This window comes from Prinia subflava, chromosome 6, assembly GCF_021018805.1.
Source record: "Prinia subflava isolate CZ2003 ecotype Zambia chromosome 6, Cam_Psub_1.2, whole genome shotgun sequence".
Classification (NCBI taxonomy): domain Eukaryota; kingdom Metazoa; phylum Chordata; class Aves; order Passeriformes; family Cisticolidae; genus Prinia; species Prinia subflava.
Genome location: NC_086252.1, coordinates 29,000,346 through 29,024,529, shown reverse-complemented (window position 1 = coordinate 29,024,529; position 24,184 = coordinate 29,000,346). Strand labels below are relative to the sequence as shown.

At 49.0% G+C, this 24,184-nt stretch overlaps 1 protein-coding gene across 2 annotated transcripts in view; it reads left to right on the top strand.

Moving 5' to 3' along the window:
• MYLK (myosin light chain kinase) overlaps nt 1-24,184 on the top strand; it is a 203,265-nt gene that overhangs the window by 97,279 nt on the left and 81,802 nt on the right. For both annotated transcript variants that reach the window (XM_063400871.1, XM_063400872.1), the window contains exons 12-14: nt 20,880-21,017; nt 21,697-21,894; nt 23,066-23,312. In XM_063400871.1, the coding sequence (XP_063256941.1) occupies nt 20,880-21,017; nt 21,697-21,894; nt 23,066-23,312 (583 nt within the window). The remainder of the gene's footprint in view (nt 1-20,879; nt 21,018-21,696; nt 21,895-23,065; nt 23,313-24,184) is intronic.

Here is a 24,184-nt window from a genome sequence, read left to right as displayed (position 1 = left end):
AACCAGGTGGAAGAAAACCTTTCAGGTAGGAATCTTTTCCTTCCGTCATGAGAGACGCTCTCTCCAGGTCATGGGTTGTTTTTCTTTCTGTCTCAGAGTGACCCTTCTCAGACATTAATCGTTTAAAGAAGGTTATCACTGCAATAAGCAGCCTCTCTTTGGAGACTTAATTGAGAGGCCACAGCTGTGTCTCTCTGAGATCCATATTTCTGCTGAAGGTAAGCGAAGAGCGGCGTCTTCCTTGCCAACACTGATGAAATGTTTGTGACAGCTTTTCAAAGTCGCTGCTTATTTGAAAACATTTTGCTTTATTTCAAGCATAACATAAATGACTATAGATGACTTTATAAAACATGCCAGTCTAGTCCTATTAAATGTCCAAAAGGCATTCCAGACCAGTAGCTGGGTGGGGCCACTTGTCTGTGTAAGAATTGGTTTGAGAGCACTAAGTGAAAGGGAGAGGGGTTTTGTTACTCTATTGAAAAGTCAGAGGTAAACTGTCATGAGCATCAAAAAACCTCTGTTCCAAAGCTTTCAAGAGTGTCCCAAAGATCTCAGTCCAGCACTCTGTATGGTTCATCAGTAACCATAACCCTTCTAAGTTTGGGATTGTTTTTTTAAAATTGCCTTCTTGCAGGACCTCAAGACCAAATTTGGAACAGAATGCTAACTAAAAACCAAAACTGAAGGGCAAAAGAAAAACGTGTGAAAGCTCTTAATGATAGAAGATGTGCCATCAGTACAAAAAATGCGCTCTAAAGACAGTTTCTTATTATAAATCATTTCCAGAAAAAGGGGAACTAGATTTGGAGGAAAATGAGGGATGAGTGCTTGCAGAATAAGAAAAATTTAAATGTCAGAAATTGCATTAACATTTCTTATAAATAAAATTAAAAGATGAGATGCTGATAGAAATAAAATATTAAAAAGACAAGAAAGAAAAGAAAAAAACTTACCCTTAAATCAACTGTGACACATGATCAAATACTGTGAGCATTAAATTATTATGTACCAGGATGACAGAAAACAGATGATGATTATAACAGAAGGAAACAGTCCAGCATTGGTCAAAGGGTAAACTGTCCCAGCTTGGATTGCCAAATTCTACAGTGTTCTAAGATTCAGCTGAAAAGTGGAAGTCATCAAAATATTAAACCTGTTCACTGAATATATGCCTGTGTAATTTTGAAAGCAGGGGCATGATTTTGCCCCAAAGAATGTTTTGAAGAGCAGCTGATGAGGATTAGCTGATGGGAACTCAGTCAGCCATCAAACTACCTCACAGGATTAGCTCAATTTTTAAAACTCTCCAGAAGTTGCCTAAGGGAAGCATCCACAATTCCTTTGCAGCAGAGGGACAGAGCAGAGGGGAGGAACCTTGTGTAGCTGTGTGCTACTGGAAGTGCTTCTCTGCAGCTTCATTTTAACGAAGGCTTGACTCGTGGGCCACATACACAGACTCTGGGTTTTTTTTTCAGGGTAGTGTCTTGGTTAAAAGTATTTTTAATATAGATTAATCAAGAAGAGAAAACTGACCACAAGCAATACTGGACTAGAGCTATTTTATTTTTTCTGAACTTAAATTAGTCTTGCTTTAGAATGCTTTTCTGACACCAACTTATACCCAGAAATACAACTTTGTTGTATTTTTCCTCCTCTTTTCCACTTTATATTAGTCTAATGTCAAATTTGGTTTCTTGGCTCTCAATCTGAGTCTTTTTTGTTATTGAGGGATTCCCTAACAGCATTCTTAGTACAGTATCCTTTTGATTGCTCACCCAAGTGAGAAGCTGAACTGTTCTAATATTACCACAGGATAACTTATTTTCTTGCCAATGTGGATTTTCCAGAGAAGGGAAAGGCTGAAGAGGCTGTGACTCTTTAGATCAGTGGCATCTTAAGGGACAATGTGCTTTATGTGATTGCTTGCTCTTACTGTACTTCCACTGTATTTCAGCTCAGGCACAGCCCAGGTTTTTCTCTAATGGAACTGGTATATCTATACATCACATTTCTCTGCAATCAAATTCTCAGCAGAATTTTCACTGTGGAGCTGACCTGGCTTGATCTAGCACATATGAAGCACCTTTCCTGCAGTTCTCCATGCCAGACTGGTGTCCAATGCTGGGGAATTTGTTAGCAGTGGGCCCTGAGCTGCCTTGGAAGTGCATTTGGTAGGTGTACAGGCTCTCAGGCCTTCCATGGAGTTGCTGTCTGTGACAGTGACAAAAGAGCAATTACTTGATGTAAATAACTTGCAAACAGGGTAAGTCATTAATAAGGCAAGCAGTTCTGAAGGCAAGAGCAAACACCTCTTTGGCTGCAGAAGCTTCCAGTGAGACTGTCAGGGAGGAATTCAGTTTGCTGACTGCAAAATGATTTGCTATGAACCCAGACATGTATTTTGTATCTGACCCCTGCACTCTTCATGGAGTTTCTCCCGAGGAGGGGAGGCAGAGAGTGAGGTAGGGAAGTGCAGTTCCCTTCTCTCTGGAATCCAGCAATAGGACTCATGGGATGGTTGAAGGCTGGGCCTGGAGAAGTTCTGGCTGGACATTAGGAATCATCTGCTGAGAGGGTGGTCAAACGCTGAAACATGCTTCCTAAAGAGGCGATCAATGCCCCAAGGCTGCCAGTGTTTAAGGGGTATTTGGACAATGTCCCAAACAGGCTTTAACTTTTGGTCTGCTCTGAGCTGCTCAGGCAGCTGGACTAGCCAATGCTTGTAGACCCCATTCAGCTGAGACAGTCTGTTCTATTCTGTTCTCCCACATCACGATTCTTACTGGTGTAGCCTTTGGACAGTGGGATTTCTGCAGTGCCATCTCAGTCACACAGAATCATAGAATATGCTGAGTTGGAAGGGACCCATCAGGATCATTGAGCTCAGCTCCTGCACAGGACAACCCAAGAACCCCACCATGTGCCTGAGAGCCTTGTCCAAAAGGCTCTTTAACTCAGGCTTGGTGCTGTGACCACCTCTCGGGGGAGTTGTTCACTGGAACAACTCAGTTTGTTTGCAGAACAAACTAAATTGGCAAAAGAGGTTAAAATGCTGACCTGGTTAAAAGGCTGACCTGGTGGTAGCCCATACAGAGGAAAGACCCTGGAAAGAAGGAGCATACATGGAGCTGCAGGATAGGGCTGGAAGCCTAGCCCAGAGTAAAATAAAGATTTCCAGAAAAGATAAAGTGGAACTTGGTCTCCTTTGTATATCCCCAGCTACCCTGACTGGTACAGGCTTAGGGCATTGTCAGTCTTAGGTTAACAGTTTTCCTGTGCAATGCAAGGGAATACAGACTATAACTTGTCCCAGCTCTTAAATCTTACCTTCCTTTTACAAAAAACCGCTCATAACTGCAAAGATAAATGATGGGAGGTAGATGTGTAAATAACACTGCTAGGTCGTTGAACACCTAGTTCTCATGACCTAAGTTTGCAAAATGGCATACTAACCTGAGATCTTTATTAAAGCAGAAATATTCCTAGATGTCTCAGGAACATAAAGGCCTGACACTTTTTAATGCCATTATAAATCAAGTTTTGAATTTTCTAAAAACTCACATAAAATGTTATGCCTCAGGCCTGAGGCAAAAACACTTTACAGAAAGACAAATTTGTGTCTTCACATCAATTTTCTGCCTTATAAAATCTCTTAACTTTACAGTTGATAGCATTGTTAGCTTAAGATCTCGTAATGGCTGCATTTCTTTACACCAAGAACATTTGAGGATATAAAACTCTTTTCAAGCTTGAGATCTGTGTGGGAACCTGAGTCTTGCTTTGAGAGGTTTTAGTGGAATCTGGTGCTTCTCTCTCTGAGCTTGCTCACACAGAGCTTTTTGAATTAAGCATTCTCCCCAGCTCAGCTGAGTTATTACCCTGTGAGCCAGAATGATATTTAAACACCATAAATGGTAAATGTTGCCGAGGCAGCCCTTCCGCACAGCTCGGACCAGGCATTAGTTGGCAGTCAACCTCATAATGCTGGCAAACAGATTCCCTGAGTATAATTAAACCTCTTGTAAGACTAAACACTGCGAGTTTTTGCAGTGTTCTGAACATAAGGCAGCAAACTCTGTATTCTTTGCGTGTCCTTGACTTGTGACCCGTTGTAACCCCGGTATTGGCTGCAGAGCTGCTGCACTGGAGCTGTGTGTAAATGCAGTGCAGCTTGAGCTGGGGCTGGAAAGAACAATCTCCAGAAGTTCCCTCCAAACTGTTGTTGTGTGATTGTGTGCAGTGCTCAGCGTGCTGAAGCCCTGATATTTCAACAGGAGATGTCATCATTCTGCAGCTCACATGCAAATGCCTTCAGTACATCTGGGTAGGCAAACAAATAAGAAACTCTCCTAGACTAGATGATGTCCATAAATTGTTAACTGGTTTGACTACAGGCCAGGTAAAATCCAGGTGTAGTCTTTGGAAACCTTCTTAAAGTTTGCATCCTCATATGGATATTCTTCTCCAGTTTCAGCAGCAAATCTTGGAATGGGAATGGCACAGTGCAATTACTGATTCTTTTTTTTCTTCTCTCCGAGGATATAGATTTATTAATGTCTTTTACCTTAGAATATAAATAGTTGATTGCATAATTGCAATTAAACTGGTACAGGTATACTGTGCAATTGTACTAGGTTAACTGTTCAGTGCAGCATGAATTTTCCCCTTTTCTAGTAGATATGCTCCTTCAACACAGTAACTCAACATTGCTTAAGAGTAGAAATATGTTTACAAATATGCTCAAGCCCTAAGTCTTGATCCAGGTCGAGGTTTTACAAAATTCAAGTTTATTTTGGCTTAGACTCACAGCTAACATTATGACTCCTCTTGCAAGAACTTCGAGTCTCTATATATGCAGAGGTTACATTTATGTAAGGGCTCTTTAAAATCTGCATTGGGAAAATTCAAATAAATTTTTATCACCTTAAATTTCTAATAATGCAGGTTAATAAATAATCCAAATTTTGATACAGTCACTGTAGATAGATTATCTTACTATTGATTACACAAATACTGGAACACAGAATAAGAGATTAATAGAAATAGTTTAACATCAAATGTAATGTGTCTTTTCCCGTTGCCATCCGAATATGCTGAGACTTTGTATTTTTCCTAAGAAATTGAAAGAGTTTAAAATCTTCTTAATCTCTATGGATTTAATGCAGTAAGTGGCTTTTTTAAACATAGATTTGTATGCTTATTAGAGTGTCTTTCTAATAAAAAATGAACTCTCAGGGGTAAGGGAATGTGGTGGGAAAAGCCTATATTCCCTTTGCTTTGTAGAAAATATATGTGGGCATATAAAGTACCATTTATAGGCTTTGTTTACTATTTCTGATCTTCCAGGCTGTGTTTCCCACTGAGTTGTGCATTTATTACTAACTCTTTCCCAACATTTATGCATATTAAAGCCTGAGGAATGGCAAAAAACCAGGAAATTTGGAAGTGCAATCATTGTGGTGGACTTTTGAATCTATCACCCTGTGTAACACCTTAACAAAAACCTGTTGAAATGACAGAGATCACTGTCCACCAGAAAGGCTCCAGCTGGGCTTACACATTGTGCCAGACTACAGCTCTGTGCAAAAATTGTTCTCTGGAAGATGCCCTTCAGAAAATCATAGCTCTCTAACATTTTATCTTACACATTTTACCTGCATGAAACCAACAGCTGTGGTTACAAAATCGTGGCAGCTTTTGTAAGCCACAATAAAGAAAACTAGGCACAAGGTCTGACAAGAAGTCACTGCAATGTACCTGTGTTTTATCGAGCCCATCTCTGGGAGCAGTAGGCAGGGCTCTCTGATGTATCACATGAACATGTACCTCAGCGTGATGGGATGGGGGAAATTGAGTGCACCAGCAGCAGCTGATTGAGAAGGGAAAGGAACAGAGAAAATTAACTGACAGAGAAATTTTTAGTAACTGTGTGTTGTTGACTCTTATGTTCTTTGTTTTTATTCTTAGAAATGAACCTACTCCTAAACGAGAGCAATAGGAATTAAGAGTGATGAGGGAGCTATTAAATGGCTATAGGTGATTAGAGAGCATTAACATAATAGACAGAGATCAGATCTCTTTTTTCACATCCAGTTGAATAAGCTTGAGGACACATAGATACATAATGAGGTCATGCCCATAGGCTAATGTCAAACAGAATTTTCCTTAGGTTCCAGATTTCCTTTCTGGTGCCAGATGTGCTGTATTTTTATTGTCCGTAGTTTTGGCAGCAGAAATCCCCTGCAGTGCTACAAAGGAGGCTGTTTCAGCCCGAAGCACAGTGACTTGCAGTATCTGAGCTGGGAGCTCTACCCCTGCCTTCCTCCTTTCCTTCTGTGCCCCTGCTCTGGGCTCGGAAGCCAGCGCTCCCTGCGAGCACACGGATTTTGAACCCCAGCAGTTCGTGTGTCAAAGGGACTTTGGAGGAATGAGGGAAAGCAAGCCCTAATCCTGGGCAGGACTTTCTGTGCATTTGCTGATTTGTGTCCTGTTTTTGTATCTGCTTCCCTACTACTTTCCTGGTGCAGATCGTGGATTTTGTTCCTGATGTATGAAGCTAGCAGGCACCTAGCCATGGCCAGGGAGTGTGAACTTCTGTGGTTGTTGCACTTTTTGAAGTCACCCTTTTGCAAACAGTTTCTGCTTTTTTGTGTATGGTTTTCCTTTAAATGTTTTACTGTAAAAATAAAGCCACGTGTTTTCAAAAGGAAGTAAAATCACACAGTATCTTTTTGACATAAATAGGAATAGAAGTTATTTACTTGATCTCGAATGATCAGCATCCCATCTTTTCACTCCAAAATCAGTTTTATTACTGTTTTTCCAAACAAGACCTGTAAGCCTAAAACTGAAGGAGCCCTTAGGTATATGATGTGTAGAGTACTGCTATTTCATTGTAAAATTCTGAAATGTGAAAGCATTCATCAGACAAACACTGAGTCACTGCATAGTGCTATCATAAATAAACAACTAAAAGCATTTACAAGCTTCGGAAGAATTCGAAAATAGTTAACATTCAGGCTTTGTAATTTGGCCTCTGCGTGATTTTATCTGTCCCTTCTGAGAAACGCAATGATTTTAGACTAAATAACAGAATTTAAATGGACTGTGTTGTCCTGTGTAAAACATCTGTGAGAAACTAATGTTGCCAGTGGGTGATTTTAAATTTTTTGAAGTCTAGGAGTCCATAACACGAAATTTTAAGTAAAGGAAGAAAAATTACATGACATGATCCCCTATGGTTTCCTAATGAAATGGCATTTATGGGTTAGAACTAAAGTCTTTTAAATTGTTGCTGCTACATTAAGAAATATTTGATGACTTTTGTGATATTCTCATTAAATTGTTGGTACAAAATGCTACTGATTAACATACACTTCTAAACAACAGTAGCATAAGTTTAATGATCCCCTTTAAAATACATATTTTTAGACTAGGGGGAAAGCTTGGTTTTTTTTGAGATAAACCTGTTCAAGTTGCCATGAAGTCAGATTTATTAGACATATATTGCTCTATGCTTGATGGCAGACATTTGTGTAAGAATACTGATTGTTTTAGCTATGATAGCTTCTCATTTTTGAGCTCTTATGTACAATAGATTTTCGTATCTGTTGGTAGAGAAATGTCTTCACTTCCTCTGTGCTCCAAAGAACACCAGCAATACATAGGGAGATGTTTTTACTCCTGCCTTACAACAGCAATTGAGAAATCAGGGACTAAAGGATTAAACTTCCAGGACTAAACCAAAGTGTATGTGCATTTTTATATGGTACATTTACAAGGATAGGCATGTTTTCAGAAAACTGCTTTTCTTTTCTGTCCCAGGACTAAGCCTTGAGTTTCAGTATTTCAGATTTAATGATCCATTTTAATGTTCTTCTGCATGATTACATTCATTCCTTCCAATGAAACAGCTCTTTAGTCTCTCCAGTAACTTTTCCTGTACTCAAGCTCTATTCTTTAAAGTTTTTTACTACTCACAAACCACAGACTTCTATTTTTTTGGTACTTGCCATCCTAAGTTTCTGTTTAAGCACGGAGCTGCTCTTCATCCAGGAGGTCAGCATAAACCTATGCAGTGCTTCAGAGTAGTGTAAGCACTATTATTTGTTAAGATTTGTGCAGTGGTGAGGCAGGTTCTGGCCCCCTTCATTTCAGTTTGACAGCTTCCCTTACAAAGGGTGGGCACTGATCAGTACCAGTGGCGAGCTGCTTTTCATCCTTTCCTCCTGCAGTTTGCTCTTTTTGGAGTAGATGCCTGCACCCCCAGTAAATCTCGATGTCCCTCATACCAATGGTTCTCCTCACTACCATAGGATACATCTGCCTGAGATAACTTAAAAAATTGAGGCCTAAATGCTTGGGGGTTGTGATTCATATATGTAATTAATGAGAATTACTTGCTTGTTTCCATGTAATGTTTATGCAGCTCTGTGCAAGGTGGTTTTATTCCAGTACATAAATCTTGAAACCGGTCGGAACCAGTCTGAACCGGTTTGAGCCGGTCGGAACCGGTTTGAGCCAGTCTGAACCGATTTGAACCGGTCAGAAACAGTTTGAACCGGTCGGAACCGGTTGGAACCGATTGGAACCGGGTCGGAGCTGGTCTAAACCGGTTGGAACCAGTCGGAACCGGTCAAAACCGGTTTAAGCCGGTCGGAACCGGTTTCGACCGGTCGAAAACGGTTTGAACCGGTTTGAACCGGTCGGAACTGGTTTGAGCCAGTTGGAACCGGTTTGAACCGGTCGGAACCGGTTTGAACCGGTCAGAACCGGTCAAAACCGGTTTAAGCCGGTTGGAACCAGTCCAAACCGGTCGAAAACAGTTTGAACTGGTCGGAACAGGTGGGAACCGGTGTGAACCGGTGTGAACCGGTCGGAACCGGTTTAAAGCCGGTCGGAAGCGGTCTGAACCGGTTGGAACCGGTCAGAACCGGTCGGAACCGGTCAAAACTGGTTTAAGCCGGTCGGAACCGGTTTGAACCGGATTGAGCCAGGTGAAACCGGTTTGAGCCAGTTTGAACCGGTCGGAACCGGTCGGAACCGGTCAAAACCGGTTTAAGCCAGTCGGAACCAGTCTGAACCGGTCGGAACCGGTCACAACCGGTTTAAGCCGGTCGGAACCGGTCGGAACCGGTTTGAACCGGTTTGAGCCGGTCGGAACCGGTTTGAGCCGGTCGGAACCGGTTCGAACGGGTCGGAACCGGTTTGAACCGGTCGGAACTGGTCGGAACCGGTCGGAACCGGTTTGAACCGGTCGGAACTGGACGGAACCGGTCGGAACCGGTTTGAACCGGTTTGAACAGGTCGGAACAGGTCGGAACAGGTTTGAACCGGTCGGAACCGGTTTGAACCGGTCGGAACTGGTCGGAACCGGTTTGAACCGGTCGGAACCGGTTTAAGCCGGTTGGAACCGGTCGGAACCGGTTGGAACCGGTCGGAACCGGTTGGAACCGGTCGGAACCGGTTTAAGCCGGTCGGAACCGGTTTGAACCAGTCGGAACCGGTTTAAACCGGTCGAAACCGGTTTGAACCGGTCGGAACCGGTTTGAACCGGTCGAAACCGGTTTGAACCGGTTTGAACCGGTCGGAACCGGTCGGAACCGGTCGGAACCGGTCGGAACCGGTCGGAACCGGTTTGAACCGGTCGAAACCGGTTTGGACCGGTCGGAACCGGTCGGAACCGGTTTGAACCAGTCGGAACCGGTCGGAACTGGTTTGAACCGGTCGGAACCGGTTTGAACCAGTCAGAACCGGTTTGAACCGGTCGGAACCGGTTTGAACCGGTCGGAACCGGTTTAAGCCGGTCGGAACCGGTTTGAACCGGTTGGAACCGGTCGGAACCGGTTTGAACCGGTCGGAACCGGTTTGAACCCGTCGGAACAGGTCGGAACCGGTTTGAACCGGTCGGAACCGGTTTAAGCCGGTCGGAACCGGTTTGAACCGGTCGGAACCGGTCGGAACCGGTCGGAACCGGTCGGAACCGGTTTGAACCGGTCGAAACCAGTTTGAACCGGTTTGAACCGTTCGGAACCGGTCGGAACCGGTTTGAACCGGTCGGAACCGGTTTGAACCGGTTGGAACCGGTTTGAACCGGTTTGGACCGGTCAGAACCGGTTTGAACCGGTTTGAACCGGTCGGAACCGGTCTGAACCGGTCGGAACCGGTCGGAACCGGTCGGAACCGGTCGGAACCGGTCGGAACCGGTTTGAACCGGTCGGAACCGGTTTGAACCGGTCGGAACCGGTTTGAACCGGTCGGAACCGGTCGGAACCGGTCGGAACCGGTTTGAACCGGTCGGAACCGGTTTAAGCCGGTCGGAACCGGTTTCAACCGGTCAAAAACGGTTTGAACCGGTCGGAACCGGTCGGAACCGGTTTGAACCGGACGAAACCGGTTTGAACCGGTCAGAACCGGTCGGAACCGGTCGGAACCGGTTTGAACCGGTCGGAACCGGTTTGAACCGGTTTGGACCGGTCAGAACCGGTCGGAACCGGTTTGAACCGGTTAGAACCGATTTGAACCGGTTTGGACCGGTCAGAACCAGTCGGAACCGGTTTGAACCGGTTTGAACCGGTCGGAACCGGTTTGAACCGGTCGGAACCGGTTGGAACCGGTTTAAGCCGGTCGGAACCGGTTTGAACCGGTCGGAACCGGTTCGAACGGGTTTGAACCGGTCGGAACCGGTCGGAACCGGTCGGAACCGGTCGGAACCGGTTTGAACCGGTCGGAACTGGTCGGAACCGGTTTGAACCGGTCGGAACCGGTCTGAATCGGTCGGAACCGGTCGGAACCGGTCGAAACCGGTTTGAACCGGTTTGAACCGGTTTGAACCGGTCGGAACCGGTTTGAACTGGTCGGAACCGGTTTGAACCGGTCGGAACCGGTCGGAACCGGTCGGAACCGGTTTGAACCGGTCGGAACCGGTCGGAACCGGTTTGAACCGGTCGGAACCGGTTTGAACCGGTCGGAACCGGTTTAAGCCGGTCGGAACCGGTTTCAACCGGTCGAAAACGGTTTGAACCGGTTGGAACCGGTTTGAACCAGTCGGAACCGGTCGGAACCGGTCGGAACCGGTTTAAGCCGGTCGGAACCGGTTTAAGCCGGTCGGAACCGGTTTGAACCGGTCGGAACCGGTTTGAACCGGTCGAAACAGGTTTGAACCGGTCAGAACCGGTTTGAACCGGTCGAAACCGGTTTGAACCGGTTTGAACCGGTCGGAACCGGTCGGAACCGGTTTGAACCGGTTTGAACCGGTCGGAACCGGTTTGAACCGGTTTGAACCGGTCGGAACCGGTTGGAACCGGTCGGAACCGGTTTGAACCGGTCGGAACCGGTTTGAACCGGTCGGAACCGTTCGGAACCGGTCGGAACCGGTTTGAACCGGTTGGAACCGGTTTGAACCGGTTTGGACCGGTCAGAACCGGTCGGAACCGGTTTGAACCGGTCGGAACCGGTTTGAACCGGTCAGAACCGGTCGGAACTGGTCGGAACCGGTTTCAACCGGTTTGAACCGGTCGGAACCGGTTCGAACCGGTTTGGACCGGTCGGAACCAGTCGGAACCGGTTTGAACCGGTTTGAACCGGTCGGAACCGGTTTGAACCGGTCGGAACCGGTCGGAACCGGTTTAAGCCGGTCGGAACCGGTTTGAACCGGTCGAAACCGGTTTGAACCGGTTTGAACCGGTTTGAACCGGTTTGAACCGGTCGGAACCAGTCGGAACCGGTTTGAACCGGTTTGAACCGGTCGGAACCGGTTTGAACCGGTCGGAACCGGTCGGAACCGGTTTAAGCCGGTCGGAACCGGTTTGAACCGGTCGAAACCGGTTTGAACCGGTTTGAACCGGTTTGAACCGGTTTGAACCGGTCGGAACCGGTCTGAACCGGTCGGAACCGGTCGGAACCGGTTGGAACCGGTCGGAACCGGTCGGAACCGGTTTGAACCGGTCGGAACCGGTTTGAACCGGTCGGAACCGGTTTGAACCGGTCGGAACCGGTCGGAACCGGTCGGAACCGGTTTGAACCGGTCGGAACCGGTTTAAGCCGGTCGGAACCGGTTTCAACCGGTCAAAAACGGTTTGAACCGGTCGGAACCGGTCGGAACCGGTTTGAACCGGACGAAACCGGTTTGAACCGGTCAGAACCGGTCGGAACCGGTCGGAACCGGTTTGAACCGGTCGGAACCGGTTTGAACCGGTTTGGACCGGTCAGAACCGGTCGGAACCGGTTTGAACCGGTTAGAACCGATTTGAACCGGTTTGGACCGGTCAGAACCAGTCGGAACCGGTTTGAACCGGTTTGAACCGGTCGGAACCGGTTTGAACCGGTCGGAACCGGTCGGAACCGGTTTAAGCCGGTCGGAACCGGTTTGAACCGGTCGGAACCGGTTCGAACGGGTTTGAACCGGTCGGAACCGGTCGGAACCGGTCGGAACCGGTCGGAACCGGTTTGAACCGGTCGGAACTGGTCGGAACCGGTTTGAACCGGTCGGAACCGGTCTGAACCGGTCGGAACCGGTCGGAACCGGTCGAAACCGGTTTGAACCGGTTTGAACCGGTTTGAACCGGTCGGAACCGGTTTGAACTGGTCGGAACCGGTTTGAACCGGTCGGAACCGGTCGGAACCGGTCGGAACCGGTTTGAACCGGTCGGAACCGGTCGGAACCGGTTTGAACCGGTCGGAACCGGTTTGAACCGGTCGGAACCGGTTTAAGCCGGTCGGAACCGGTTTCAACCGGTCGAAAACGGTTTGAACCGGTTGGAACCGGTCGGAACCGGTTTGAACCGGACGAAACCGGTTTGAACCGGTCAGAACCGGTCGGAACCAGTCGGAACCGGTTTGAACCGGTTTGAACCGGTCGGAACCGGTTTGAACCGGTCGGAACCGGTCGGAACCGGTTTAAGCCGGTCGGAACCGGTTTGAACCGGTCGAAACCGGTTTGAACCGGTTTGAACCGGTTTGAACCGGTCGGAACCGGTTTAAGCCGGTCGGAACCGGTTTAAGCCGGTCGGAACCGGTTTGAACCGGTCGGAACCGGTTTGAACCGGTCGAAACAGGTTTGAACCGGTCAGAACCGGTTTGAACCGGTCGAAACCGGTTTGAACCGGTTTGAACCGGTCGGAACCGGTCGGAACCGGTTTGAACCGGTCGGAACCGGTTTGAACCGGTCGGAACCGGTTGGAACCGGTCGGAACCGGTTTGAACCGGTCGGAACCGGTTTGAACCGGTCGGAACCGTTCGGAACCGGTCGGAACCGGTTTGAACCGGTTGGAACCGGTTTGAACCGGTTTGGACCGGTCAGAACCGGTCGGAACCGGTTTGAACCGGTCGGAACCGGTTTGAACCGGTCAGAACCGGTCGGAACTGGTCGGAACCGGTTTCAACCGGTTTGAACCGGTCGGAACCGGTTCGAACCGGTTTGGACCGGTCGGAACCAGTCGGAACCGGTTTGAACCGGTTTGAACCGGTCGGAACCGGTTTGAACCGGTCGGAACCGGTCGGAACCGGTTTAAGCCGGTCGGAACCGGTTTGAACCGGTCGAAACCGGTTTGAACCGGTTTGAACCGGTTTGAACCGGTTTGAACCGGTCGGAACCAGTCGGAACCGGTTTGAACCGGTTTGAACCGGTCGGAACCGGTTTGAACCGGTCGGAACCGGTCGGAACCGGTTTAAGCCGGTCGGAACCGGTTTGAACCGGTCGAAACCGGTTTGAACCGGTATGAACCGGTTTGAACCGGTTTGAACCGGTCGGAACCGGTCTGAACCGGTCGGAACCGGTCGGAACCGGTTGGAACCGGTCGGAACCGGTCGGAACCGGTTTGAACCGGTCGGAACCGGTTTGAACCGGTCGGAACCGGTTTGAACCGGTCGGAACCGGTCGGAACCGGTCGGAACCGGTTTGAACCGGTCGGAACCGGTCGGAACCGGTTTAAGCCGGTCGGAACCGGTTTGAACCGGTCGAAACCGGTTTGAACCGGTTTGAACCGGTTTGAACCGGTTTGAACCGGTCGGAACCAGTCGGAACCGGTTTGAACCGGTTTGAACCGGTCGGAACCGGTTTGAACCGGTCGGAACCGGTCGGAACCGGTTTAAGCCGGTTTGAACCGGTTTGAACCGGTCGGAACCGGTCGGAACCGGTTTAAGCCGGTCGGAACCGGTTTGAACCGGTCGAAACAGGTTTGAACCGGTCAGAACCGGTTTGAACCGGTCGGAACCGGTTTGAACCGGTCGGAACCGGTTTGAACCGGTCGGAACCGGTCGGAACCGGTCGGAACCGGTTTGAACCGGTTGGAACGGGTTTGAACCGGTTTGGACCGGTTTGAACCGGTCGGAACCGGTTTGAACCGGTCGAAACCGGTTTGAACCGGACGAAACCGGTTTGAACCGGTCAGAACCGGTCGGAACTGGTCGGAACCGGTTTCAACCGGTTTGAACCGGTCGGAACCGGTTCGAACCGGTTTGGACCGGTCGGAACCAGTCGGAACCGGTTTGAACCGGTTTGAACCGGTCGGAACCGGTTTGAACCGGTCGGAACCGGTCGGAACCGGTTTAAGCCGGTCGGAACCGGTTTGAACCGGTCGAAACCGGTTTGAACCGGTTTGAACCGGTTTGAACCGGTTTGAACCGGTCGGAACCGGTCGGAACCGGTTTAAGCCGGTCGGAACCGGTTTGAACCGGTCGGAACCGGTTTGAACCGGTCGAAACAGGTTTGAACCGGTCAGAACCGGTTTGAACCGGTCGAAACCGGTTTGAACCGGTTTGAACCGGTCGGAACCGGTCGGAACCGGTTTGAACCGGTTTGAACCGGTCGGAACCGGTTTGAACCGGTTTGAACCGGTCGGAACCGGTTGGAACCGGTCGGAACCGGTTTGAACCGGTCGGAACCGGTTTGAACCGGTCGGAACCGGTCGGAACCGGTCGGAACCGGTTTGAACCGGTTTGGACCGGTCAGAACCGGTCGGAACCGGTTTGAACCGGTCGGAACCGGTTTGAACCGGTCGGAACCGGTTTGAACCGGACGAAATCGGTTTGAACCGGTCAGAACCGGTCGGAACTGGTCGGAACCGGTTTGAACCGGTTTGAACCGGTCGGAACCGGTGTGAACCGGTCGGAACCGGTCAGAACCGGTTTGAACCGGTCGGAACCGGTCGGAACCGGTTTGAACCGGTCGGAACCGGTTTGAACCGGTCGGAACCGGTTGGAACCGGTCAGAACCGGTCGGAACCGGTGTGAACCGGTCTGAACCGGTCGGAACCGGTCGGAACCGGTTTGAACCGGTTGGAACCGGTTTGAACCGGTTTGAACCGGTCAGAACCGGTCGGAACCGGTTCGAACCGGTCGAAACTGGTTTGAACCGGTTTGAACCGGTTTGAACCGGTCTTAACCGGTCGGAACCGGTTTGAACCGGTCGGAACCGGTTTGAACCGGTCGGAACCGGTTTGAACCGGTTTGGACCGGTCAGAACCGGTCGGAACCGGTTTGAACCGGTCGGAACCGGTTTGAACCGGTTTGAACCGGTCAGAACCGGTTTAAGCCGGTTGGAACCGGTCGGAACCGGTCGGAACCGGTCGGAACCGGTTTGAACCGGTCGGAACCGGTTTGAACCGGTCGGAACCGGTTGGAACCGGTCAGAACCGGTTTGAACCGGTCGGAACCGGTTGGAACCGGTCAGAACCGGTCGGAACCGGTGTGAACCGGTCTGAACCGGTCGGAACCGGTCGGAACCGGTTTGAACCAGTCGGAACCGGTCAGAACCGGTTTGAACCGGTCGGAACCGGTCGGATCCGGTTTGAACCGGTTGAAACCGGTTTGGACCGGTCGGAACCAGTCGGAACCGGTTTGAACCGGTTGGAACCGGTTGAAGCCGGTTGAAACCGGTCGGAACCGGTTTGAACCGGTCGGAACCGGTTTAAGCCGGTCGGAACCGGTTTGAACCGGTCGGAACCGGTCGGAACCGGTTTGAACCGGTTGAAACCGGTTTGGACCGGTCGGAACTGGTCGGAACCGGTTTGAACCGGTCGGAACCGGTCTGAACCGGTCGGAACCGGTCGGAACCGGTTTGAACCAGTCGGAACCGGTCGGAACCGGTTGGAACCGGTCGGAACCGGTTTGAACCGGTCGGAACCGGTTTGAACCGGTCGGAACCGGTTTGAACCGGTCGGAACCGGTCGGAACCGGTCGGAACCGGTTTGAACCGGTCGGAACCGGTTTAAGCCGGTCGGAACCGGTTTCAACCGGTCAAAAACGGTTTGAACCGGTCGGAACCGGTCGGAACCGGTTTGAACCGGACGAAACCGGTTTGAACCGGTCAGAACCGGTCGGAACCGGTCGGAACCGGTTTGAACCGGTCGGAACCGGTTTGAACCGGTTTGGACCGGTCAGAACCGGTCGGAACCGGTTTGAACCGGTTAGAACCGATTTGAACCGGTTTGGACCGGTCAGAACCAGTCGGAACCGGTTTGAACCGGTTTGAACCGGTCGGAACCGGTTTGAACCGGTCGGAACCGGTCGGAACCGGTTTAAGCCGGTCGGAACCGGTTTGAACCGGTTTGAACCGGTCGGAACCGGTCGGAACCGGTTTGAACCGGTTTGAACCGGTCGGAACCGGTTTGAACCGGTTTGAACCGGTCGGAACCGGTTGGAACCGGTCGGAACCGGTTTGAACCGGTCGGAACCGGTTTGAACCGGTCGGAACCGGTCGGAACCGGTCGGAACCGGTTTGAACCGTTTGGAACCGGTTTGAACCGGTTTGGACCGGTCAGAACCGGTCGGAACCGGTTTGAACCGGTCGGAACCGGTTTGAACCGGTCGGAACCGGTTTGAACCGGACGAAACCGGTTTGAACCGGTCAGAACCGGTCGGAACTGGTCGGAACCGGTTTGAACCGGTTTGAACCGGTCGGAACCGGTGTGAACCGGTCGGAACCGGTCAGAACCGGTTTGAACCGGTCGGAACCGGTCGGAACCGGTTTGAACCGGTCGGAACCGGTTTGAACCGGTCGGAACCGGTTGGAACCGGTCGGAACCGGTTTGAACCGGTCGGAACCGGTTTGAACCGGTCGGAACCGGTCGGAACCGGTCGGAACCGGTTTGAACCGGTTTGAACCGGTTTGGACCGGTCAGAACCGGTCGGAACCGGTTTGAACCGGTCGGAACCGGTTTGAACCGGTCGGAACCGGTTTGAACCGGACGAAACCGGTTTGAACCGGTCAGAACCGGTCGGAACTGGTCGGAACCGGTTTGAACCGGTTTGAACCGGTCGGAACCGGTGTGAACCGGTCGGAACCGGTCAGAACCGGTTTGAACCGGTCGGAACCGGTCGGAACCGGTTTGAACCGGTCGGAACCGGTTTGAACCGGTCGGAACCGGTTGGAACCGGTCAGAACCGGTCGGAACCGGTGTGAACCGGTCTGAACCGGTCGGAACCGGTCGGAACCGGTTTGAACCGGTTGGAACCGGTTTGAACCGGTTTGAACCGGTCAGAACCGGTCGGAACCGGTTCGAACCGGTCGAAACTGGTTTGAACCGGTTTGAACCGGTTTGAACCGGTCTTAACCGGTCGGAACCGGTTTGAACCGGTCGGAACCGGTCAGAACCGGTCGGAACCGGTTTGAACCGGTTTGGACCGGTCAGAACCGGTCGGAACCGGTTTGAACCGGTCGGAACCGGTTTGAACCGGTCGGAACCGGTTTGAACCGGTTTGAACCGGTCAGAACCGGTTTAAGCCGGTTGGAACCGGTCGGAACCGGTCGGAACCGGTCGGAACCGGTCGGAACCGGTTTGAACCGGTCGGAACCGGTTTGAACCGGTCGGAACCGGTTGGAACCGGTCAGAACCGGTTTGAACCGGTCGGAACCGGTTGGAACCGGTCAGAACCGGTCGGAACCGGTGTGAACCGGTCTGAACCGGTCGGAACCGGTCGGAACCGGTTTGAACCAGTCGGAACCGGTCAGAACCGGTTTGAACCGGTCGGAACCGGTCGGATCCGGTTTGAACCGGTTGAAACCGGTTTGGACCGGTCGGAACCAGTCGGAACCGGTTTGAACCGGTTGGAACCGGTTGAAGCCGGTTGAAACCGGTCGGAACCGGTTTGAACCGGTCGGAACCGGTTTAAGCCGGTCGGAACCGGTTTGAACCGGTCGGAACCGGTCGGAACCGGTTTGAACCGGTTGAAACCGGTTTGGACCGGTCGGAACTGGTCGGAACCGGTTTGAACCGGTCGGAACCGGTCTGAACCGGTCGGAACCGGTCGGAACCGGTTTGAACCAGTCGGAACCGGTCGGAACCGGTCGGAACCGGTCGGAACCGGTTTGAACCGGTCTGAACCGGTCAGAACCGGTCGGAACCGGTCAGAACCGGTCGGAACCGGTCAGAACCGGTCGGAACCGGTTTGAACCGGTCGGAACCGGTCTGAACCAGTCGGAACCGGTTTGAACCGGTCGGAACCGGTCGGAACCGGTCGGAACCGGTTTGAACCGGTTGGAACCGGTTTGAACCGGTCGGAACCGGTTTGAACCGGTCGGAACCGGTTTGAACCGGTCAGAACCGGTCGGAACCGGTCGGAACCGGTTTGAACCGGTCGAAACCGGTTTGAACCGGTTTGAACCAGTCGGAACCGGTCGAAACCGGTTTGAGCCGGTCGGAACCGGTTTGAGCCGGTCGGAACCGGTTTGAACCGGTTTGAGCCGGTCGGAACCGGTTTGAACCGGTCGGAACCGGTCGGAACCGGTTTGAACCGGTCGGAACCGGTCGGAACCGGTTTGAACCGGTTTGAACAGGTCGGAACCGGTCGGAACCTGTTTAAGCCGGTCGGAACCGGTTTGAACCGGTCAAAACCGGTCGGAACCGGTTTAAGCCGGTCGGAACCGGTCGGAACCAGTTTGAACCGGTCAGAACCGGTCGGAACCGGTTTGAACCGGTCGAAACCGGTCGGAACCGGTTTAAGCCGCTCGGAACCGGTTTAAGCCGGTCGGAACCGGTTTGAACCGGTCAGAACCGGTTTGAACCGGTCGGAACCGATTTGAGCCGGTCGGAACCGGACGGAACCGGTCGGAACCGGTTTAAGCCGGTCAGAACCAGTCGAAACTGGTTTGAACCGGTCGAAACCGGTCGGAACCGGTTGGAACCGGTTCAAACCGGTCGGAACCGGTTAGAACCGGTCGAAACCGGTCGGAACCGGTCGGAACCGGTCGGAACCGGTTGAAACGGGATTGATCCGGTTGGAACCGGTCAGAACCGGTCGGAACCGGTCGAAACGGTCGGAACAGGTCGGAACCGGTCGGAACCGGTCGGAACCGGTTTGAGCCGGTCGGAACCGTTTTGAGCCGGTCGGAACCGGTCGGAACCGGTCGGAACCGGTTTGAACCGGTTTAAACCTGTCGAAACCGGTCATAACCGGTTTGAACCGGTCGGAACCGGTTTGAACCAGTCGGAACCGGTTTGATCCGGTTTGAACCAGTTCGCACCTGTCGTGACCGGTCGGAACCGGTCCGAACCGGTCGGAACCGGTCAGAACCGGTTTGAGCCGGTTGAACCCGGTTGAAACCGGTCTGAACCGGTTTGAACCGGTCTGAACCGGCTTGAACCGGTCTGAACCGGTCGGAACTGGTTTGATCCGGTTCGAACCGGTTTGAACCAGTTCGAACCGGTTTGAACCGGTCGGAACCGATCGGAACCGGTCCGAACCGGTCGGAACCGGTTTGAACCGGTCGGAACCGGTCAGAACCGGTTTGAGCCGGTTTGAACCGGTCGAAGCCGGTCGGAACCGGTCTGAACCAGTTTGAACCGGTTGGAACCGGTCGGAACCGTTCGGACCCTCTCTGAGCCGCTCTGAGCCGGTTGGAACCGGTCTGACCCAGTTTGAACCGGTCGGAACCGGTCGGAACCTGTCAAAACCGGTTGGAACCGGTCGGAATTTCAAAGACAAGGCGTAAGAGGTCTGAACAGAAGCTAAAGCAAACAAAAAGTGTATCCAAGGCACCGATAAATATTTATGACTTTTTCTATTTGGTCACGGTCGCTGCTTGGGCTGCAGAAGTGTCTTTGCTCAGGTTTTCAGAGCAAGAGAAGCCTTCCTGGTCTAGTGCAGCACATAGATCACAGTTAAATGGTTTTGTTTCATAGCCTCTGAATGGCTCTGGCTACTGGAAACAACAGATCACAGGAAGACTTAAGAGTGAATTATTTAATTCCAAATTCCTCCAGGCTGCGATTATACAGCCTCAAAAGAAAAATTTGAAAATGTGTTTTGTGATATATATTGACAACCTCAGGTTTCAGTCTCTCCCATCATCAATCAATTGCCAAAGTGAAGTCCAGGAGAGGAGTGTGGGGAGCTCAAACCTATTGGATATTGACCAGCTAACATTAATCTAAATGGTTTGTAATTTCTTACAGAGTTACAAATTCTGTGCTGCACTGAGCTTACATTTCTAACTCATCAATCACAACATTGACAATTTGTAACATCCCTTAGGTTTTTCAGATTAATTCAGCGGTGATTACAAGCATTGAATTTTTGGTTACAAGGTTTTGGGTTGCTTTTTTCTTTTTTCTTCTTCTTCCCCCCTCCACCCCCGAACATGTGTACTTGGGGAAAAATGAGTGTAATTTCTCATTAATCTCTCATATCTCAGTGATATTCTCTGATATCTGGTAAGAGGATTCTCAGAAGGAGGACAGTTCCGTTCCTATTTCTTGTCTTTCTGTTTGGAATAGTGGCAAGGCAAAACAGCTGTATTAGGTGATTTTAGTTATTTCTGCCTTCTGAGAGCTGAAGCAAACCTACTGTCTCCAAATCACGTTGAGCCTAAGGTCACTTAAATTTTGTAATGAAAATTCCAGTAAGAGACCCCTTTTGTTCTTTTTTTGACTTCACAGAAAAGAAGAGCAGCAAGAAGGCAGAGAATGCACAGGCTGCAAAGCTAAACAAGACTTTTGCACCCGTCTTCCTTAAAGGCCTGACTGACCTCAAAGTGATGGATGGGAGTCAAGTGATAATGACTGTGGAGGTATCAGGTGTGTAGCTATAGAACAGTATTACTTAAAAAATTAAATCCTGCTGCAAAGTGTGTGGTTTTTTCCATATTTTTAGCAGGTGTCTTTGCATTTGGAAATGATATTTCTAGGAACCAGGTTTTTAAAAGCTAGACTGGTCTAATGTGATCTTCAGCGTGGTTGAACATTGTCCATTGTTAAAGTGTTCAGACCTGTGGAAGTGTTTCTTCATTGGAATGATACAATGATACAAGTTTAATACAGGTCCTCTTGTTGAAGAGGTAATTGCTTTTGTTGTGAGCCAAACAAGATTCAGTTCCTGTCAGCTGAGGTAAGGTTAGTGCTGCAGAAAGAGCAATCCTGGTATGAACTGTGGTATCAGAAACTCTTAATAAACACCTTTGTGGTGTCTAGAACTCATTCTCCCTCTCTGTTGTGTACGTTTCCCTTATTCATTTGTATTTTAATCATAAGAAGACAGACTATTTCACATTACACAGCATTGACAGAGTTAATAATAAAAATTCCTGAATGTTTTGATGATGAAATTGCAGAATCAACTTCTGCAATTGGTGGCAAAAAAATCCCGCAGCAGTCAGAGTACTGTTACTTGTCCTTAAAGCTATTCCTACCCGTTATCTTCATTGGCACATTGTGGGGTTTTGTGTGTGTCTCAGATTTTTGTTACTTGTTTTTTTAGCTAACCCATCTCCTGAAATTATCTGGCTGCACAATGGGAAAGAAATCCAGGAGACAGAAGATTTCCACTTTGAGAAGAAAGGCAATGAGTACAGTCTGTACATACAGGAGGTGTTTCCTGAAGACACAGGCAAATACACCTGTGAAGCCTGGAATGAAGTAGGAGAAAGTCAAACACAGGCTACATTGACAGTTCAAGGTATAAAGTTCCTCTTCATTTTATAAAATGGTGAAAAAATTATTATTCTAATGTGCTGGAGGAATGTCTATTAAAATAAATGAGTGTTTATAAGGTTTGTTGTGAAGGACACTCAAGTTCTCAGTCTCTGCATCTGAATTAAAAAGGATATTGAGCAGAAGCAGCTTTAAAAACATCTTTTCACTCTGGAACATTATGTTACTATTTCAAAAATGCATTCCTGAGTCCTATTTCTAGGGACAGTGCAAAACTTCTGCTAAATGCAGCTCCAGATTATAACTATCAGGCTTACTTAACTATGGATTAAAGTAAACCTTTTAATATGGTTTTGTATCTAACTGAAGTCCTTAGTATTTGAAAAAGCTTTCTAGAAGCTAGGTATCCTGGCTTTAATGTTAGCATTGTAATGGTAGCAGGTAAGGAAGACAGGATTTCTGCAGTCTGAGAACTAGCTGCACAAAATCTGGCTTTCAATCTCCTCACACGATGTTAACCCCACAGCAAACACTCAAGTACCTACAAACCTCCTGTGACTGGGCACACACTGCCTTTGTGACAGGGGCTGCTTCTAGTATCACTGAATATTGACATGTCCTCATAGCCACTGCTGGGGACTGGTGGAAATCACTTTTATTATTTTTAATGTAGAATGTCCTATCTGCAGTGTTTCAGAGAGCTGTTTAGTCTGTCACTGTGTGCTCTCAATTCAGACCTTCCTCTCTCCTCCAGTCCCCCCTGAGATCCAGCCTTGGGGTCAGATTCAATGTTAAATGTAATTTTCTGCAGTTGTTAATGATGATTTATTGTATGAGCTCTCAACTGCACAGCAGTCAGAGTACTGTTACTTGCCCTTAAAGCTATTCCTACCCGTATTCTCTAAGGACAAATCTCCAAGATTCCTTTTAGGGCAGCTTTAAAGCCCCTTTGTTTTGCTCTTTATATAAGCTTGGATAGAGCCAGTAAAGTGCCAAGTAAGTGATTAATTTTAGTATGAACACAAGTTACTTCCAAAATTAAAGTCTGACTTATTTTCAGATTAAAAACTTATACCCCGCATGTTCAAAATAACTTTCCTTGCCTGTGATTGCTTTCCCTGAAATTAGTTAGCTTAGTGATGACATTCAAGCTTGGCATTTTCTTCTGATCCGTAAACTGTGTTTGTAAACTCCAGAACCTCAGGATGGTATTCAGCCCTGGTTCATTAGCAAACCGAGATCAGTGACAGCAGCTCCTGGGCAAAATGTCCTGATATCCTGTGCCATTGCTGGAGATCCCTTCCCCACTGTCCACTGGTTTAAAGATGGGAAAGAAATAACCCCGGGAACAGCGTGTGAAATCCTGCAAAATGAAGACATCTTCACCCTGGTCCTGAGGAATGTGCAGCCTCGCCATGCAGGGCAATATGAAATTCAGCTCAGGTATGTTTGCTGTGAAAAAGGAGGTTGCTCCCTTTGACCAATTAGTTCTATTTACCCTCAAGTTAAAATTCCTGCTTGAAAAAGGCAGGACTTCCATCCTATTCAAGTGAAACATTAGGGTACTAAAGGAACAGAACATTTCTGAGGAATAAAAAAGAACTAATAAAACTCCAAGAGAAGAGAGGAAACACAAGAAGAGTCAGAAAAAAAGGAAAAAGTAGTATGGTTTCTTTTTGAGATCCTGTAAAAGAAAGCTTTGTGGCAGCAGAATGGGAAGCAATTTCTAGCAAGGAAAACCTCAATCAATGTCCTGAGTTCTGGAGCTATTCTTTATCACGTCTGGCATCTCTCCAGGTATTTGTAAGGATGCCTCTTTCCATGGAAACAACCTGTCCAGAGAGAGCCGTTACACAAGATCCATACCTTTAAGGGGAAAAAGTGTTTCCTGGCCATGTGTGAAATGTCTGAACCTTTTATGCCAGTTAGTCTCCTTTTGCTGATGTATCTTTGAAATGAGGCACCTTGACACTTTGAACATCTTGTCATTCCTACAAAATCTGAAAGAGTTGTTTTGAATTTAGTTTTATTTTATTCTAGCAGAGTAACTGTCCTTTAAATGAAGAGTTGGATTTGTTGGCTCTTTACCTTGTAGAAAGTGCCCCAGCACTTTCCACCTCCAGTGGTGAAGATTACGTATGCCCATACATACATGTGGTTAAAGAAAACATAGTGTAAAATCTTAAAGTGATGTTATCAGCCCATGCTATGTTATCAGCCCATGCATAGATGTAGTTGCTTTACTTGGCTGGTTTCTGCCTTTTTTTATTAAAATTACTTCATCATCATGGACATTTGACTCCATTACACTGGAA